This window comes from Zeugodacus cucurbitae, chromosome 2 (genome assembly GCF_028554725.1).
Source record: "Zeugodacus cucurbitae isolate PBARC_wt_2022May chromosome 2, idZeuCucr1.2, whole genome shotgun sequence".
Lineage (NCBI taxonomy): Eukaryota > Metazoa > Arthropoda > Insecta > Diptera > Tephritidae > Zeugodacus > Zeugodacus cucurbitae.
In genome coordinates, this window is record NC_071667.1 from 84,540,178 (window position 1) to 84,558,510 (window position 18,333).

At 38.0% G+C, this 18,333-nt stretch overlaps 5 protein-coding genes across 6 annotated transcripts in view; 3 read left to right on the forward strand and 2 right to left on the reverse strand.

Annotated features, from left to right (window-relative positions):
• Positions 1 to 325: 325 nt before the first annotated feature.
• On the forward strand, positions 326 to 6,177 carry LOC105218357 (prolyl 4-hydroxylase subunit alpha-2). The gene is made up of 9 exons (XM_011193901.3): positions 326 to 1,471; positions 4,096 to 4,250; positions 4,306 to 4,462; positions 4,540 to 4,721; positions 4,787 to 4,932; positions 5,007 to 5,456; positions 5,555 to 5,611; positions 5,682 to 5,847; positions 5,960 to 6,177. The coding sequence occupies exons 1-9, from the start codon at positions 1,281 to 1,283 to the stop codon at positions 6,058 to 6,060; spliced, it is 1,605 nt and encodes a 534-aa protein (XP_011192203.2). The 5' UTR covers positions 326 to 1,280; the 3' UTR covers positions 6,061 to 6,177.
• Positions 6,178 to 6,817: 640 nt separating this feature from the next.
• Positions 6,818 to 8,124, reverse strand: LOC105218348 (nucleoporin Nup43). The gene is made up of 2 exons (XM_011193890.3): positions 7,738 to 8,124; positions 6,818 to 7,681 (listed from the first exon to the last, which is right to left on the reverse strand). The coding sequence occupies exons 1-2, from the start codon at positions 8,006 to 8,008 to the stop codon at positions 6,867 to 6,869; spliced, it is 1,086 nt and encodes a 361-aa protein (XP_011192192.1). The 5' UTR covers positions 8,009 to 8,124; the 3' UTR covers positions 6,818 to 6,866.
• Positions 8,125 to 8,392: 268 nt separating this feature from the next.
• LOC105218337 (3'-5' exonuclease) lies at positions 8,393 to 9,979 on the forward strand. The gene is made up of 6 exons (XM_011193879.3): positions 8,393 to 8,556; positions 8,619 to 8,845; positions 8,912 to 9,139; positions 9,202 to 9,343; positions 9,401 to 9,502; positions 9,573 to 9,979. Exons 1-6 carry the CDS (start codon positions 8,521 to 8,523, stop codon positions 9,756 to 9,758), a joined length of 921 nt encoding a protein of 306 aa, XP_011192181.1. The 5' UTR covers positions 8,393 to 8,520; the 3' UTR covers positions 9,759 to 9,979.
• LOC105218331 (protein hemingway) lies at positions 9,958 to 11,595 on the reverse strand. The gene is made up of 4 exons (XM_011193867.3): positions 11,269 to 11,595; positions 10,477 to 11,210; positions 10,275 to 10,413; positions 9,958 to 10,216 (listed from the first exon to the last, which is right to left on the reverse strand). Exons 1-4 carry the CDS (start codon positions 11,404 to 11,406, stop codon positions 10,064 to 10,066), a joined length of 1,164 nt encoding a protein of 387 aa, XP_011192169.1. The 5' UTR covers positions 11,407 to 11,595; the 3' UTR covers positions 9,958 to 10,063.
• A 2,284-nt stretch (positions 11,596 to 13,879) lies between these two features.
• LOC105220723 (patj homolog) overlaps positions 13,880 to 18,333 on the forward strand; it is a 38,236-nt gene continuing 33,782 nt past the window's right edge. For both annotated transcript variants that reach the window (XM_029044410.2, XM_029044412.2), the window contains exon 1: positions 13,880 to 14,596. The gene's annotated coding sequence lies outside the window, so the exon portion shown is untranslated. The remainder of the gene's footprint in view (positions 14,597 to 18,333) is intronic.

The following is an 18,333-nucleotide window of genomic DNA, read 5'->3' on the forward strand; positions in this document are numbered from 1 at the left end:
ATAATAAATGTGTCTCTTATATGGAGTGAGATCGAAGTTTAAATCAGTTATTATTTCATTTTTCCAACTTCATGTTTATTATTCTCTCAAAACAACGTTGAAGATAGTGGTCCAAATATAGATCTTCCTTAAGTCCTCTTCAAATTGTTCAAAACTGTTATTGGACCATAAAGATAAACACCTAGTGAAGCAGCATTGTAAAGGGTATAAAAGCGCAACCAGTATTTGCCCTTAAAAATAGAATTACAATAACAGTAAACTCTAGTAACGAACTGATAGAAAGCGACGCGGAAACCCACGCTGGTGGACCGCAAACCAGCGCGCTCGTATTAAGTTGCTAAGTTGCGACATTGACCTAGTCGAGTCTCAAGCGCTTGGCTGCTCTTGGCTGCCTGCAAACGGGAGTAGGCGACGAGTTATCAACGCTTTGCTTAATTAGTTCACTGCTTTAGGTCTCCCGACGCGCCAGAAGAAGTACCGTTCGTATAATATTATTTATTCAGGCTTTCGCTAGAAACTATGAGCTGTGAGACTCGCTGGCGGGTTAAGCACCGCGCGCATTTAACCGAATAATTTAATTTGTATCATAAGTGCCGCTGCTGGTCATAAGAACGTGATTGCCTTTTAGCAAACCAAAAAAACAGAAATTAACATAAAAAACAAGAAAAAACGTAATAATTAAATGCAAAATACACAAATGAAATGAAGATGTTGAGATACTCACGGCTAGCGTCGAAGCGCGTCAAAAGCCTTGCTGAAATCGCGCCATCAATGGGCTAGTTGTGTTTATAACGCGACACCGTCAAGTTCAAACAAATCGCAAGCAGCTGAAACGGCGAATTTTGCGACGCGCCCGAACCGTATACACACCCAGCTTGCGGGCGAAAGATTAACGCGGGCCAAGAGTGACAAGATCAACTCTGTGATCACAAAAGTGTCAATGTTGCAAATTTCTCAAATGAACTGCATAGAATTCCTGTGAATTTTGAAAAAGTGCTGAGCAGTACAGAAATAGAAATAGAAAAAAAATAAAAATATTTTATAAGCAATTTCAAAATTATTCGGAAACACTGTTTAAAATAAAATAAATAAATAAATAAAGGTTACATAAATAATATTTTTATAGAAAAATTTATAAAAAAAATTTAATTAGAAAATTACTTAAAAATAATTATATAAAAAAAATAATTAAAAAAGACATTTTGAATTGATTTCCCAAAAAGTTTTCTCCTCGAAATAATAAAAAAAAGAAGGAAAGCAAACCATAAAGTCAACACAAAATGTCCAAAATGCGTTGGAAAGGTGTGCTGCTGTTCGCCATCATCAGCCTGGTGTCCAATTGCCACGCGCAGATTGATTATTTCTCATCCATTTCCGGCTTAGAGAATCTGCTCCGGACTGAGGAATATTTGCTGCAAAGCTTCCGGGAATATGTGCGCGCCAGCAAGCATCAATTGCAGACACTCGAGAGGTAAGCTGTGGGCTGAGGCGTGCAAAATGCTTGCATTAGCATATTGCTAAAAAGCAAAAACAAGTGTTTTTCGAGCTGTAAATGTGTGACTATGGGTGTGTATGGATGTGTATGGTTGTGTTTGCTTTCGGAGTCGCTCTGTGGTCTGTGCACCTGACAACGCTCGCGTCTTGCTAATAAATACGCGCTAATTTATTATCCTGATTTATCATGTTTTATGAAATATGGACAATAAAATATGTATAACATCGAGTTTGACAAGTTCGTTAAGTGTTCACGCAATAGTGAGTTCTAAAGAACGCTCTACAGCAGAACAAAAACAACAGATAAAAAGATTTCGAAATGTGCTAGTATCTATTTGTCCAATGTTTATTATTATTATTTCTTTAACTATTAATTTTGCTTTTAATTTTATGCGTGTTTTTCTGGTTTTCAAACGCAACGAAAGTTTGTGCTCAGAAAATAAAAATGATTAGCCACCCAGTGGGGTGGTGCGATTTTCTTGCCAGGGGATTTACAGGAGTAGGATATTGCCTCTGAACGGATAGAAAGTTTTTTCGCGTCAACACAGTCCGTAATGTCAAAAGCAATGTCTCTTAAGATGGGCATCCCCTACGCAGATTCGTTCAGAAGAAGCTATTGACCGCTATTTGACTTCTAGAAGAGAACTCACTCATCGATTTATGTCTTTAAGATATCTATAAATAAAGTAGAATCACTTTAAACCAAGTTCCCAGAGGCGAATAAATTAAAATCGGATTACTTACAAAATTACAAATAGAACCCCAAATATATGTGAATAAAGTCTAGAAGAAATCCAAGTAAAAAATAACGAGATTTTCAGTAATGTGATGTACTGTTTAGAAAATAAATTAAGAAATTCGACTAGCAGCTATACGAGTGTGTTCAAAAAATAACGGGACTTTTTTTAATATTTACTCATTCGTCTACATTAATGCTTCGTCAGTGTCCATTCGTTGTAATGCACTTTTGACTGTACCGAGACACTTCTTAAACTCGATCGACTTTGGCTCTTTCAGCGATTTCTCGTATGCTTCTAAAACGGCGGCCTTAAAGTACTCTTTATTCACGATATTTTTTAACACAATTTCTGAATTACAGTTACAAATACATATGAAACAGAGAAAAGTAGTCGAAAATAAATTCGAAAACTTAATTTCACGAATTTTTGAGGTTATCTTTTTACACACACTGACCACTTCAGAGTTTCTCAAAAGGATTATTGTATGTATGTATGTTATTGGCGTTCAACCGTTTAGCCGGTTATAGCCGAATCGATGAGAGCGCGCCACTCTTCTCTTTCCTTCGCTGTTCGGCGCCAGTGGAGATTCCAAGTGTAACCAGGTCGCTCTCCACCTGGTCCCTCCAACGGGTGGAGGCCTTCCCCTTCCTCGGCTTCCTCCGGCGGGTACTGCATCGAACACTTTCAGGGCTGGAGTGTTTTCGTCCATTTGGACAACCTAGCCAGCGTAGCCGCTGTCTTTTTATTCGCTGAACTATGTCAATGTCGTCGTATAACTCGTACAGCTCATCGTTCCATCGTCTGCGGTATTCGCCGTTGCCAATATTTAAGGGACCATAAATCTTCCGCAAAACCTTTCTCTCGAAAACTCCTAGTGCCGTCTCATCGGATGTTGACATCGTCCAAGCTTCTGCACCATAAAGTAGGACGGGAATCATAAGCGACTTGTAGAGTTTGTCGGATTATTATTGACATATAAAAAACGATCTGATACTTTTTCGCACTCACAACTACCAAAACCCCTCCGTTCGCACACGGCCTTGTGTACTATGAATAGATGAAATTCGCAATGATCATGAACGGCAAACGATGAACCGACTGAGCATCTGCATAATAATACAAATGCGAAACTAACTAACTAATAAAAATAAATAACGCTGAAACAGAGAAATGTTTGAATTTCAAATTAAGATTTCTTCAAACCGGTAACACTGACGTTAAACACATCAAATTATTACGTTGAATAATAAAATTTGAATTTTTAATATGTTGGACACTGGCCGTCGGCCGTCGGCACGTTTGCGAATGCTTTAAAAGCCTATCTTACGAGTATTAACACACCTAAGCCACGGCGGCCACGTTGTACTAAGACGGCCGATACTGGATTATTGATAGGCCTGCTTATGCTAATCGATAAGAATAACAAAAGTGAAACCGACAATCCAAAAGTTCATGTTTACAACGAAAGTGAATAGCACTAACAAGCGGCTTTGCTTTGAGCTAGGAAGTTTGAATAGCACTGGAAATGTTTGCTTAGTTCAATGATTAAATTATGATTGAGAAGAGGGGCGCTTGATCTCATTTATTGATTGCCTTTAAAGGAGCTTTCTAAAGAACTTATAGATCTTATAGGTTGATTGTCCCAGGTTCCACGTTAAATTAATGATTTAGCGCCACTCTCAGTACTTTGGACTAAATGGTTCTCGTAACTTATCCATTAGTTGTACCATAGTCTGTAGTGAGACCAGGTCAAAAGTTCAGAATGAAAAGAGTTAGTCCCACATTTTCACTTCTATTTGAAAATATGCACGAATTTCATAGAGGGTTTAATGAACTTTTGATAACTTTAATATCATTGCAGTGAATTGCACCGCATAGAAATGGAATACGCACAGGCGGCCCGCAACACCGAAAATTATTTAACCAATCCAGTCAATGTTTATCGCTTAATGAAGCGCCTAACTACAGATTGGACGATTTATGAGGAGCGAGTGCAAGCAGATGATGCTGCAAAGAGTGAGTCCCAATATATATTATAGCTCTTTCCAAAAACAATGCTTTCTTCCAATAGCTTTCTTGCGGCAAATGTCCGAGTATCGTGAAACGCTCAGTTTCCCAAGTGAAGAGGATTTCAAAGCATCTGCGGCTGCTTTGGCGCGTCTGCAGGAGACCTATCATCTAGATACGGCGCAAATAGCAGGGGGTTTCCTAAATGGCGTCAAATATGGGTAAGCTTGGCTTTATCTTATCTAAACTTGGTCATATCTTACTTTACTTGATTTCGTCTATTATTTCTTATTTTCAGAACTAGCATGACCTGGCAGGACTGTTTTGTTTTGGGCAAGCAACTATTTCATTTGGAGGAGTACAATCACACGAAGTTGTGGTTGAAAGAGTCCATGCAACGGCTGAGTCGCGAACCATATTACCGAGATCCACACACACTCGAGTATGTGGAGGACGTTGCAAAGAATTTACTCAAATTAGGTAAGCTATCGTCATTCATTCCTGGAAATGTATTGTTATACGAATTAAACATTAACTTCCCACAGGCGATTTGGAAACTGCACTTAAGCTCTCCGATGACGTACTCAGCCTTGATCCCACACGCGCCACTGCTTCATATGTGAGAAACACTATACTCAGTCCGGTTGGTGAGCCTAAGCCAACACTAACCACAAGCCCCTCTTACTACCATGTAAGTCGACATCCGAAACTGAAATGTATTACAGCTTAACACACAAACTCTGCTCTCTCCTTCCTTACTTCCAGCAAACCGAGGAATTTGAAACGTACAAGAAAGTGTGTCGTGGTGAAATCACCGCATCGCCCACGCAATTGCGTCCGCTTCGCTGCCGCTACGAAACCAATAATCATCCTTATCGCCTTATCGCCCCCATCAAAGTGGAGGAACACAGTTTGGATCCACTCGTGTTGACATTTCACGATTTTATCGACGACGCTAAGATTGCCACCATCAAATACATGGCCGCACCGCGCATGCAACGCTCCACCGTACGCGATGTGGTCACGCTGTCCAAAGCCACCGACTTCCGCATCAGCAAGAACGCTTGGCTGGCCTATCAGGAGCACACTTACATGCTGGACATGTTGCGTGATTTGCACGACATCACCGGGCTCGATGTGACGCGCTGCGAAAAATTACAGGTCGCCAACTATGGACTGGGCGGCCACTACGAACCGCACTGGGACTTTTATTTGGTAAGCACACATACATACATACGCGTATATCAATTGTGTTGTGCCACGAGTGTTACCCTGTTCATTGGTTTGTTTGTCCATTTTGTCTGCACTTTCAGAACTTTGAACGCCTACCCGAGGGATTAGGTAATCGCATTGCTACCGCCATATTTTATGTAAGTGTGTGTTCATTGTTTCCTTGTAAGTTCATAAACAACAAATTTACTTTTTTTTTCTAAACCCCAGCTGTCCGATGTCGAACAGGGTGGCGCTACTGCCTTCCCGAATTTGAAAATCGCCATCAAACCCAAGAAGGGCAATGTGCTCTTCTGGTACAATTTACACCGCTCATTGGAGGGCGATTACCGCACAAGACATGCAGCCTGTCCGGTGTTGAAAGGTTCAAAGTGGAGTGAGTATATCCAAATGATGCAATGGACTAGGTTATAGGGCTCACATATATAACCTACGAAATGTATAATATTTATATTTTACAAATTCATAACTCAATTCTATTTTTACAGTTAGCAATGTTTGGATCAACGACATAACACAGCCCTTCACCCGACCCTGCTTGTTGCACAAGGACGATGAAATTTCCAAACCATATTCCACAATAGTCTAATTCTTAAATTTTTCCATATTTATTTCATAATTTTAGTCGCTGTGAATATATTTATGTATATATGTAAATATTTTATATATCCTTAATTAATAAAAACAGTTTTTTATGTAAACTTTATAGCTTAGCTGTCTATTAACAGCTATCAGTATACATTTGTAGATAGTAAGACTTTCCTTCAATGGCGTTGTATGGATGTTGAAATTAATGAAATTTAATTTTTTTTTGGATAAACCTTCATGAGCACATTAATATCCTATTGTCATTGTCCTCCAGACTTGACACCAGCATACTAAAGTTATGGTCTTCATGCAATAAAGCCGCCTAAAGCCTCTTCACTATAGTTCGACGGCGTAAAAAAAACTCGTTCCCCCACCTTCTGTTATATGATAATGACAACACATATTTTTTTATTAAAAAATAGCGCAAAAACTTCAACAAAAACTTTATAAAATACTTTTAATTTAAAGTTAAGAAATTATATCATATTTTTTCTATGCAAATTAGTGCTTAATAACTGTTTCCGTTTGCAACAAAGTTGTGGGTAGATGTCTTCAATAAGCTAAGTCAATCACCAAGCTTTTAGACATTTGTTTATGTGCATGGAGTTATTTTAATAAATCAACGTCTTTCATAAGAATTAAAATCCATAATAAACAGTTCATAACACATATTTCCAGCAGCACGAAAAAGTTTACGTCCCTCTGCCAATCTTAAGTAATTCAAGTACAATACATTTTCAAATAAAAATTCATGTAACTTATAAAAATAACCAATTTTAATGTCGTACACTATTTCTAAGACTACGTTTAGTATATATTATCAATTAAATAAATCGCTTCACTATCACTGCCGCATATGAGCTTTGAGCCGCTTGCATCGAATGTATTGATAGATTTACGCAAATTGGAAATTAGACATGTAACATTAATACGACTTTTTGCGCGCTCGCCATTTAGCCAGGGATTTACATTTTCAGCGACGGGTTTTCCGGGTTCCATATTTGTAATGCTCATATTGGGCTGCTGCAACCACAACCACAGTTCGCCACTCTCTGATGCTGTGAAGAGTTTCGAGGGTTCTCTATGATGAAAACCGATTTCTGTTATGGCGCTGGTATGTGCACTCAAGTAGGATGCCGGATAGCCGGGTTGACGTAGATCCCACACGGTTATGGAGCCCTCCTCCGATCCGGCTAGAACAATATGGGGTTGTGTGGGATGTGAGGTGAGTGCAGATACATAATTCGAACGTCTCTCGTCTTCACACGATGTCATGAAAGCAGTTACGGCTACTTCTTCATCCGTTGCTCTCGTATCGAACATGCGTATAACACCCATACGATTTGCCGTAAGCACTTCATGTGGATTTACGTACTTAACTGCCGTAAGTGCTATGCTGTCTGCTTCAAAAGTGCGTCGCAACTTACTCACGTCGTTAGCATTGATAATATTCAGTCGACCATCTTCGCCTACTGTAGCGATCTCTCTTTCATATACCGATACCGCCGTACAAGGTGCGGCATCTCCACTGGCCTCGAATTTGTGCAGGACCTCACTTTGGACGTTTTGCTGCAATACATCGTCATCCACGGCGGGCTTAACTTCCAGTATTGTAATGCGACCTGCAATTAATAATTTTGTAAGTGAAAAGTAAACAATGAAATAAAAATCCGCTAACCATTTGCGCTACTGACAACCGCTATATCGTTGGTGATGAATTCGATTCCTGTAATGTCACTATCGAACGATTGTTTGTCACTACAGCGCGGCACAAATTCATTATAGTCATCTGCATATTGATTCTGCTGTAAGCGCCACAAGCGCACAAAGTTTGCGGGCATATCCCAGCTGCCGGTTAAGAAACGTTCGCTTGCTTGCAAATTATCCGGAAGCCAGCGTATTTTGGATATTTTCTCCGAAACAAAAAACGTATTCATTCTTGTGTCCATTGTGTTATTATTATGTTATTAATATAATTTTAAATACTTTCTAATTAAACAATATTCTTTAAATCGGATCGACCGGTTGAATCTCTTTGAGGTTAACTCAATGACAGTTAAACAGCTGTTTCAGCATCAGGGTTGCACAAAGCTGTTGGTTATATGAAACTGTTCCCACTTTTTCTTTACGAATTAATATTAATAGATATATGAATCCATTAGTAAAGTAAATTAAATTAACTAAAATTATAGTTTTTATTAAAAATGGTTTAGATTTACATGTTAATTTAAAATATTTTTATAAAACCACGTAATATTGTTGAGATGAATTCAAATATTTAGAAATACGTCGGTCCGTCAGCACTTCATATTTTGGCGCGAAATCCGAGTTTGGAACCAATCAGCAGCCGTATTTGTCAATATAAAAGGTTCAGCTTGCATTTACTATTATTTATTTTCACAATTGCCACAAAACCGAAACGAAATAGTTAAATTACCGCTTTTACAACAGATTACATAAAATGATTAGACAACGAAGAAAAAGAAGTGCAGATGAGGTAAATTATACTTGTGAGTTAAATTAAAAGCTTCTTGTTTACAATTGAATTGTGCATTTCAGAACTTAGTAGCTGCACCAAAGGACAAGGAGAATGCTGACCAGGATGACAATCCACCAAAACGGCGTAGTGCACGCTTGACGCGTAATACACGCTCAATGGCGGAAGATGACATTGTAATCCCAGAAAAAATTGAAATCAAACGCAAGCTAACATTCATAAACTATAAGGGCGCAATTAAATACTACACAGAAGGCCATGACATAGCTGAGGCGTCAGACTTGATATTGTAAGAAGTAGAGATTTATATTGATTTTACTGCTAACAATATTTAATAATACAAAATATTCTGCAGCCAATGGGTAGAGAAACAAACACATATTGAATTGGTGCCAATGGCTTTTGACATGGAATGGCCATTTTCGTTTCAAACTGGACCCGGTAAATCTGCCGTAATACAAATTTGTGTCGAAGAGCATTGCTGTTACATATTTCAATTGACCAATTTGAAACGCCTGCCAGCTGCGTTGGTAGCGCTGTTAAAGCATCCAAAAGTTCGCCTCCATGGTGTCAACATAAAAAAGTATGAAACCATTTAATCATGTATGTATATGCAATACTTCAATTTATAAATATTGCTTTTAGTGATTTTCGCAAGCTGGCTCGTGATTTTCCGGAAGTAAATGCAGATCATCTTATTGAAAAGTGCATTGACTTGGGTGTGTGGTGTAATCAAGTCTGTCAAACTGGTGGACGCTGGAGTTTAGACCGCTTGGCAAATTATGTTGTGAGTTTTAGTGAATTAAAAATGCTGATAATATATACCTAACAAGCTTTTTAATAGGTGGAGAAAACTGTAGATAAAAATAAGAAAGTACGTATGAGCAAATGGCATGTTATACCACTGGATGAGAATCAGCTTTTGTACGCAGCTATCGATGTCTACGTAAGTGAACGGAATTCAATATCGAATACATGTATTTACAGTTTTAACAATATATTTTAACTTTATTCAGATTGGACAAGTTATTTATCGCGAATTGGAGAGACGTGAGCAGCTTAAGCTCAAAAACGAAGTGGAATTCAAAGAAAAAAATGGCGAATCTGCATTTAAAGCGCTTAAGGCGTTAGGCGAGACCTTTCTGAATAAGGCTGAAGAGATTGCCGATGCCACAAAGAAGGAAGCTAAAACAATAGAGTGACATATAGCATGAAGTGATTAGTGGTTTGTTAGCATTTCAATTAATACTTTATACAATTTGTTTTTAGTAATCACATGCATGCAACTAAATTTTGTACTCTATCACTTATTTATAACCTGATTAGTTTAATTATTTTTTTAATTTTATATACAATTGACTTCTATTATGCAAAGTGTTAAATCAAAATGGTTTTTATGAATAAAGTTTAAATGGCCAAAATATATTTTTGGTATATGCTGTTCAACATTTAGTCTCAAATAATAAATGATATTTGTACATAAAAAAAAATCGAAAAATCACATTTATTACAAATTTAAATGTTGCAAGGTTGGGCGCCGTAGGGTTATGGCCTCGATGCGACGTTTAAGTCCTTGATTATCAAGATCAATTTGTCGTTGCTTCTTTTTTCGGTTTATCGCTGCGCTGGTGATACGCGTCGTGGGGGGTAATGTAGCGAACTGCCGATTTCATAATTAATGAATAATTTCAGAGATTGTAAGGCTATGTAATACTCACTTTAGTTGGTTTTGGTGTGGCCAAATGGTAAGTCGGCTTCTGTGAGAGTATTTTTCGTAGCAAAATATGATTGTGTCGCTCAATCTCACGCATTCGATCGTTGGAAAAGCTCCAGCTTTTACGTGGATTAGACCGCATTCTAAATAATTTATAAGTAATTTAAAGAAACATTTGTAATACTTTGCTATCTTTAGTTACTAACTTAAATTTGTCATTCGATCCACACGTCTTCAGGAAGTTCAAATGAAAGGCATAATCCTCCGAATTGAAACTAGTCGGCGTTTCGCTGGTAATATTTACATCATATTCCGCAAGTTCATTATCAATTGCTTTCAGCTGGCTATCACTTACACTAGCAACGTCCGTATAATTACCAATAGTGTCTATCAGCTTCTCTCCAGACGATATGTCTAGCGCATTCATGTGCACATCTATCTCTTTTTGTGAATCATTGTCAGGGAGTTCCTCGTGCGGTTGCAGGGCATTACAGGCCAATAAAGCATCATCCTCTTCCGTTGATTCATTTTGCCTGCAACTTAAGTCTTTAAATTTGTGTAGCACCTCACTTTCATTCTCCGTGGGCAGTTCAGTTTTGGCTTCTTCCTCGTCATTGTCCGAGACTTCGCCATTACTCACATTATCGACGACGGTGGGCGCAGTATTCGGTATTTCCACAATAGATAACGGTTCAACTAGCATACGCTTGCTCCCCTTCATACGCGCCGAGCTGCCACGTCGTGTCAGTGATGCCTTGAAAGATATTTGTGGTGCGAGGACAGCGTCATCCATGCACATGGGTTCGGTATTGATTTCGGCAATAGTCTCACTTATCACAACATCTTGATCGTCTTCCGAGGAACTATCATAGGGCACGTAATTCTTATTTTGTAACGAACCCTTGCGTCCACTAAAGCGACTTCTTGCATAGGCATAGAGCTGAAGTGGAGAACAAATATCATGCGAGTGATCTAAAGTGAAATGTTTATAAACTCACCGAGCTATTAGACGGCACCATTGTCGGTTCGAGTTCACTTTCACTGTCCGTTTCCGAAATTTCTGGTATCTCATCCGTGTCATTCTCGAAAGACTCGTTCGCATAGCGGTCTTCATCTGAATTCAATTCATCTGACATTGCGCTTGATGTGACAATTTTCGTTTTGCGATTCGTTTCGATATTTTCCAGTCTATTTCCAGTTTGAATTAAGTAAACAAAAATGTTGCTGTCTTTGGCTGCGTTATGGTTGCTGGCGGATTAGAAAATTATTTGAAAACAAGTGAAAATAGAAAATTTTTTTTGTGATTTTTAATAATACTTTGGACAATTTTTGTATGAATTTTAAAAGTAGAAGGTCCGACCAGCTTACATATGTGTGTGTGTGTGTGTATATACTTAAGTTGCCGGCGTGTAAACAAATGAACTTGCTGCCTCCTCTAATAAGTGAGTGACTGACTAACGGTGTTACTAGCGAATATAATAATTGAAGGCGTGATGTAGGTTAGCGTAAATTATAATAACAGTTCTTTGGTGTTGTTTTCAGGTCGAATGCCGTTTGGTGGTGGTTGGGACAGGTGTTTTTGTTGCCAACTATACCGTCACCACCACCGAACTTATTGAATTTTTGGAAAAGGTACATTTAATGTACATATGTGAACAATGCAATATGTGCTCTTAAACAGCTATGAGAACGCGATTATTTTATATGTGCACAAGGACATAAATATATACAGCAGCGTTTGTTCGATTTCATATCGACGATTGGTAATCAAATTGGGAACGGTAAGAGAGGCATACAAAAATATATACAATTCATATGTATGTACATATGTAAAGATACTTATTTATATACGTACATATACGTACGTATGTACGTATGTACTACTTGTATATATTTATCCACACATAGTTGTAATTTATGCTTGTGAGAATGTAAATACGAAAATCACACCAAATTATTGATAATCTATTGTTTACTGAAATATTGAGCAGCAGTATATATGTGCTGTTGTGTATATATCCGTCCACACGTTGTCTGGGCAACGCTTTGCACATGCGCATTGGACAGTAAACAAAGTCATGCAACAGCTATAATTATTTACAAAATATAAGCTCAGAGAAGACGTCAATCCGTTTAAATAATCAAGTTAAAACTAAATTGTGGGTAATAATAATATATTGTTTCTGAAATGAAAGCATCTTCAACTTTCGACTAAACTTCTGTTATATAGAGTATTATCATAAAGAAACTCATCTAGACGCAGATACCTAAAATAGGAAACGGCTAGAAACAATCCCAGATGTGTGCACTAAAAATACATATGATTTCCCCGCAAGAAACTCTCACAGTTTTAGGGGACAGTTTAAGGGGTTACATGGGTTTTGTCGCGTAAAAAATGGACTATTTTCAATATTTTTTCTATATAAAAAATTATTTATTTAATTCAATTTTTTTTCTGTCTTATAGATATATACTTAAAGAACAATTTCTGAAATTTTCAAAAAAAAAAAATGAAAACTCCTCCATTGCGACGTCATTTCCGGTGACCCCTCGGAAAAAAGTGGGTCGGCGTTGTCAGAATAACTCCTGACAGGATCATCCAAAATGAAAAAAACAAAAATAAGTGTTTTAGGTTAGACCATAATCTCGTGCTTGAACGAAGGAAAGACAAAAAAAGTAAAAATTGGAATTTTGGTAGACATTTTTTCAAAAAATAAAAATTTCGGTCACATTTACTTAACATTTTGTATTTTTAAAATTGTTGTAATTGAAAAAAAAAATCGTTCAAGCACGAGTAAATTGTATCTCGAACACCTGTGCAAAATTTAATCAAGATCGGTTGAGTAGTTTTCGAGAAAATTTGACAACAATAACACCTGACTCGTAGCGCACACCTTCCAAAGACTGTATCTCCGAAACTATTATTCGGATCAACTTGAAATTTAGGACAATATTCTTGAGATGTTGCAGAAATTAATAAGCCCAAAAAAACAAAAATCGATTTTTTGAATCCACGAAACCAATGTAACCCCTTAACTCACGCCCTTCACTTCAAAGGAATAGTCATTAGTTAAATATGGTAGCCAGCTCCGGAACCCTTTGTCCGATACAAATTATTATTGTTTTATTGAGTCATTTGGATCATCAGGGTGTCCACTAAATACATATTTACATATGTAAGCAATCAACTGAATGGTTGTCAACTTGATTGATATTCTCCATTAAGTAAAAGGTGATTAATTGATGTGCCATCAAGGTATAAATAATTGATTTCCTGTGGCATGTAAGTTATGTTGAAAATATACTGTAAAAGGGTATTTATTTGAGCGAATCCATCCATTCTTAATGACGTAAAGAACCTAAATATATTCTAAGCAATGGAACCTAATCAAATTCTCATATCGGAAATACCATGCAGTTGACAAGTGTCGTTAAATACTCTATTCTCAAAGCTTGACATTTTATCTCTCTAAATTCTTTAAATTTTTCATCTAGAAAAATGATCTTCTACTGGGTGGAGGACCTTTTCAACACACAATAAAGTGGCGGTCACTTACATATATTCCTTTTCCAATTGCCTGCTCACTTTTCACACAAAGCATAATGAATTTTACTATTATTTGATAATATTTCAAATATTTAAAAACACAATTTTGAAATCGCTACAAATTGCGGTTTTTAGCCATCATCCAACAGCAGCCAACTTCAAATGTAAATATTGTCTGGTGCACAACAAAAAAATATACACTTGAGAGAGAGAGAGCGAGCGAGAGAACGGCCACAGCTCCAAATGGAGTTTGCGCAAACATGGACTCTGCTGCTGCCTTTTTAGCCTTAACGATGGTTGTTGGGAGAGCGCAGTCAAACGACCAACAGGAACACAACACAACAAAACCGTTATAATGCTGGCGCACAGTGCGTATGTGGAACACAAGAGCGTGACAGCGCCTATCAGTCAGCCAACTGTGGCGAGCGCCATTTCAATCGGCCGAGAAGACTCGTAGCGTGAAGGTGCTGCTGGTGAAATCGCGCGCGTATTCAGCACCCACCAAAATAAGCATAGAAAGACAAGGGGAATTCTTTTTATTAGATTTCTTGCTTTGAAAATATGTATTAACAACGGGTAGTACTCTAGTGACTTGTGGCTAACGAAGTGAGCGATTGCATTGAGAAATTAGTGTGTGTGAATAATTACATAAATAAAATAAAAAAGTGGCAAGGCAAAAAGTGTAAATTATTTTAGAAGAAGAAAGAAAGGAAATCTTCAAGTGTTGAAGTGGAAATGCGTACACAGTGTGCCAAGTGAAAAATGGCTTTTGTGAAAATGTGAGTGATGTCGTACGAAATGTCATTTGCTTAAATTGTTAAATCAATATAAGCGGTGTGTAACGGGCCTGAGCTGAGCTGTGCTGTGCTGTCTGGTGCTGTGTTGGTCGCAACTAAATGATAATTCAATTCAATTGAGGTGAAGTTGTCGCATACAATTTTGAAGAGGGCAAACGCGAAGCAACAAACTCACTTTCAGCGCCTAATTTAAGCACGCACACACACATATGAATTTACATACAAGTCTACATCCCGCTAAGCGAGCGTTCGGGTGTGTGAGACAAATCGCGCAAATTGTTGTTGTGGCGGCTGTGTGTACTAGGTCATTGGCAGCGACAGCGCTAACTTTTTACTTTGCTCATACATACAAACATATATGTATGTATGCTTGGCTATCAAGAAAAATGTCCGGAAATAATGAAAAGTGAAAATGACTTGAATTTGATTTGAATAATTCGAGAGACAATATTTCTGTCCTCTCCTGGAGGCAACGGGCGAGCGGGCGATTCAAAGGGAAGAACTCGCAATCAGCGCACACCCAAAGCAAATGGCAAACGAAAGCACATGTAAAGGAAGTCACAGGACATACAAATACACACATACATATATATATATACAAACACACATATATTTGTAGATATAGGCAAACAAGTCTCCAGCATTCTAAGTAAGCCAAGCCAAGCAAGTGTCGGGAATAATGAAAAGGCAGCTAGTGGCTGTGCGCTAGCATAATTTGGCACAACATGGCGTATGAGCAACAAACGAACGACCGAAGCATGTTGAGGCCAAAGTGAGAGTCAGCGAAAGTCAGTGTCGACTACAGATCACAATAAAAAGAGTCACAACCCAAGCCTGAAAAGGCTACACACACCCATATATGCATAAATGAAGCATAAACATAGACGGATACATCCATACATATATCTATATACAGGCTTGTATATGTTTGGCAGCGAGACCTCCTGCTGTCCGCAGAAGGATTGTGGCGCGTGCACGCCTAATAACGCAAATAACAGAAATTAGAATTAAGCCCAAAAATGGCAACAGCAAAAACACATGTTTATTGCTTAGTCGGATTTTTCATTGTGCCATTTCTCGATCGCATTTACATTTCTGCCTGAATTTTTTGGTTTTTGTTTGCCAGTCCAAGCGCGACTGTTGCTTTAGCAGCGACTGCCTTCTCTTGTTCCGGCCTGCGTGTTGGCAAAACTGTTGCTTATGCCCTTTATTGATTTTCGTTTCGTCTTTCTAACTGGTTTACAGTTACTCGCGCGCTTTAGCATTGCAAAGATGGGTTAGGTTGAGGAAACTATATACCGGAAGCAATAAAATTTTGTCATTCCATTAAGCAGTTTCCAAAGCAAAGAAAAATTGTAGATCATAGTATTTTTATTGCTGAAAAATTGTAAGGATAGTAATTTAAGTCTAGCGACTCGTCTGGGATATTCCCAAGACTGTTTGGGTCCCAAGATGTTTGCTAGATGAAGCCTCATTTTCACTCAGGTCACACGATGAATAAACCACGGGATAAATACTCCTAAGAATATGTGAAATCTTTGTAGAAAATTTCAGTCCTTTATATATAATTTTAAAGAAAACATTTAAGCAAATTTCTCTAAAAAAAATCCATACAAAGCATTTTTAGAATTTCTCTTACTTTATAGCCTTTTATCGTACTCGCATATAATTGCATTTAACTAAGAATAATGGCTTTGCTAAAATTATCCAGCCTTTTTTAGACGGTCGTCGCTATTGAAGTAACTTTGTTTGGCTCGTGCGGCAGCTGACCTTAATCCTGCGTCGGCACTCTGTGTGCTCAATGGCGCATAACAAATGCGGCTCATAAATGCACGCGTTTTACGTCAGACTGCCACGCCACAGTGGCACGCAGGCTTTTTCTTCATTTAGAGTACAAATTGGATAACAGGAGAGGGGTTGGAGGGTTGCAGCAGCCCAGTAAGAAGTTTTAAATTAGCTGCAATTTGTGGGCGAAGAGTTTCGCTATTCAGAGAAGTTAGAAAAGTTTGCGCTCAAACATTTACTAGGGGTATATAGAGTGTTATGGGCTCAAGTCTCAGACTTACATAAGTAAAATTTATAAAAAAAATAGCAAACTTTTAAGCTTAGTAATTTTTTTAAATTCGACGGCAATCGTTATTATCTATCTAAAAGAATTGTGTTAGGTTCTCAGATTTTCTTTTTAAATGTCAAATGTATCTTCATGCTTATTAAATGCTAATAATATAACGAGAAAATAATATATATAATATTACAATCAATAATTTGGCATTAAAGATAAAGATGACGGTTTACTTTTATGTTATGATTTTGGGCAAGTGACCGCCGCGTCTGTCTCGAATAAATACCAACGGGGAAGCCATATTATTCGTCCTCTCCACCACTCCCATATGGTCTTGATAAAATTAAATAATTCAACAAGTCTAATTTGTGCAACTTCCACCACATCATCGAGGAAACCGCGTCTGATATTTGCAATTATTTTTCTATACCCGCACTTCTACTTCTTGGCAGCTTCTGCAGTAGTCTTTCTGAGGTATCCCCAGTCTGCTGGCGCGTCTACCAATTAGATAATAACCACACTAGGGTTCTTATGTCATTTCTTTTAAATTTCAATAATCCACCGAGACTCAGCTATATCTACAGCATACTTGTGGATTAAATTTCTACACATGGCTGTAAGGCGGTGCCCAGTCTGGCTAGTTCATCGCCTTTGCATTTTCCAGGAATGTCACTAAGTCCTGGAACTCATTGCAGGGTTATCGTGAAATATAATGTTAGTTACAGTAATAGCTCTGTAAATATAAAAACCGTTAACACTCTTTTTGACAGAACGAGAAGGATCTCTTTAATCTCCGCTTGGAAGACACTGTAGTGATCCGGTAGCCGGAAGACGTTTCTGGTATCTAATTTTCTGAAAAGTCACCACCTCCCACTCGTTTGTCTAGTTTGGATGCCTCTGTAATAGGGCTCTTAAATTTATTCGATTAACTTTCACTATTCGAATAATCGACAACGAACGGTTAACCGAATAGTCGAAAATGAGCGGTTAATCGAATAGTCGATGACTGACGATTATCTGAATAGTGCAAACCGAATATTATTATTCGAATAATGCCCTATTCGGTTAATTCGGTTAGTCGATTAGTCGAATACCAAGAGCTCTAGTCTGTATAGCTACTTATATCTGAATCTTTGTCCACTTTGCCCTTATCCCACTACTCTCTAGAATGGAAGGCTATGTTTTGAGGCGAATTTAGATTTGCTTCTAAAGGATTACGAAAGTCCGTGATATGTGGTAGAAAGGGGAACTTGCTGAGTATACTAGAAATAGTTTTCTTCTAATCACCATTAGCTTCCACCATTGATGTTTAGTAAAAACGAAAAAATAGTGGCAAGTCCCAACCATAATTTATTAAATTTCATCCTCTTATTGCAACACCAAGAGTAGCTTTGAGGCAGGCAGCCGGTTATTAACCACATCATTAAAGCACATAATGATCAAATGAGCTACGAAAATTAGTTAAACAAGCAGCAAAGCTGTCTGCAGTCAAAGAAAAAACTAGACACTAATACATGCACACACAGCTGTAAATTAGCGCACTCACATACACACGAGGCACCACACGGTCTGTTTATCGTCGTGTAAACGCACATTTTATGAAACAACTTGCGCTAACTTCGCGCGCCTAGGCAAATATCAAGTGTTCGCCAACAAT

What these genes read in the sequence shown, in the direction of transcription:
- LOC105218357 (XM_011193901.3), top strand. Translation starts at nt 1,281, where the DNA reads ATGTCCAAAATGCGTTGGAAAGGTGTGCTGCTGTTCGCCATCATCAGC. An exon ending in AGCAGATGATGCTGCAAAGA is followed by an intron (nt 4,251 to 4,305) that starts GTGAGTCCCAAT and finishes TTCTTCCAATAG; the next exon opens with CTTTCTTGCGGCAAATGTCC. An exon ending in CAAGCCCCTCTTACTACCAT is followed by an intron (nt 4,933 to 5,006) that starts GTAAGTCGACAT and finishes CCTTACTTCCAG; the next exon opens with CAAACCGAGGAATTTGAAAC.
- LOC105218348 (XM_011193890.3), bottom strand. Translation starts at nt 8,008, where the DNA reads ATGGACACAAGAATGAATACGTTTTTTGTTTCGGAGAAAATATCCAAA. An exon ending in GGTTGTCAGTAGCGCAAATG is followed by an intron (nt 7,682 to 7,737) that starts GTTAGCGGATTT and finishes TATTAATTGCAG; the next exon opens with GTCGCATTACAATACTGGAA.
- LOC105218337 (XM_011193879.3), top strand. Translation starts at nt 8,521, where the DNA reads ATGATTAGACAACGAAGAAAAAGAAGTGCAGATGAG. An exon ending in GAGGCGTCAGACTTGATATT is followed by an intron (nt 8,846 to 8,911) that starts GTAAGAAGTAGA and finishes AATATTCTGCAG; the next exon opens with CCAATGGGTAGAGAAACAAA. An exon ending in ACCGCTTGGCAAATTATGTT is followed by an intron (nt 9,344 to 9,400) that starts GTGAGTTTTAGT and finishes GCTTTTTAATAG; the next exon opens with GTGGAGAAAACTGTAGATAA.
- LOC105218331 (XM_011193867.3), bottom strand. Translation starts at nt 11,406, where the DNA reads ATGTCAGATGAATTGAATTCAGATGAAGACCGCTATGCGAACGAGTCT. An exon ending in TGGTGCCGTCTAATAGCTCG is followed by an intron (nt 11,211 to 11,268) that starts GTGAGTTTATAA and finishes TCTCCACTTCAG; the next exon opens with CTCTATGCCTATGCAAGAAG. An exon ending in CCACACCAAAACCAACTAAA is followed by an intron (nt 10,217 to 10,274) that starts GTGAGTATTACA and finishes TGAAATCGGCAG; the next exon opens with TTCGCTACATTACCCCCCAC.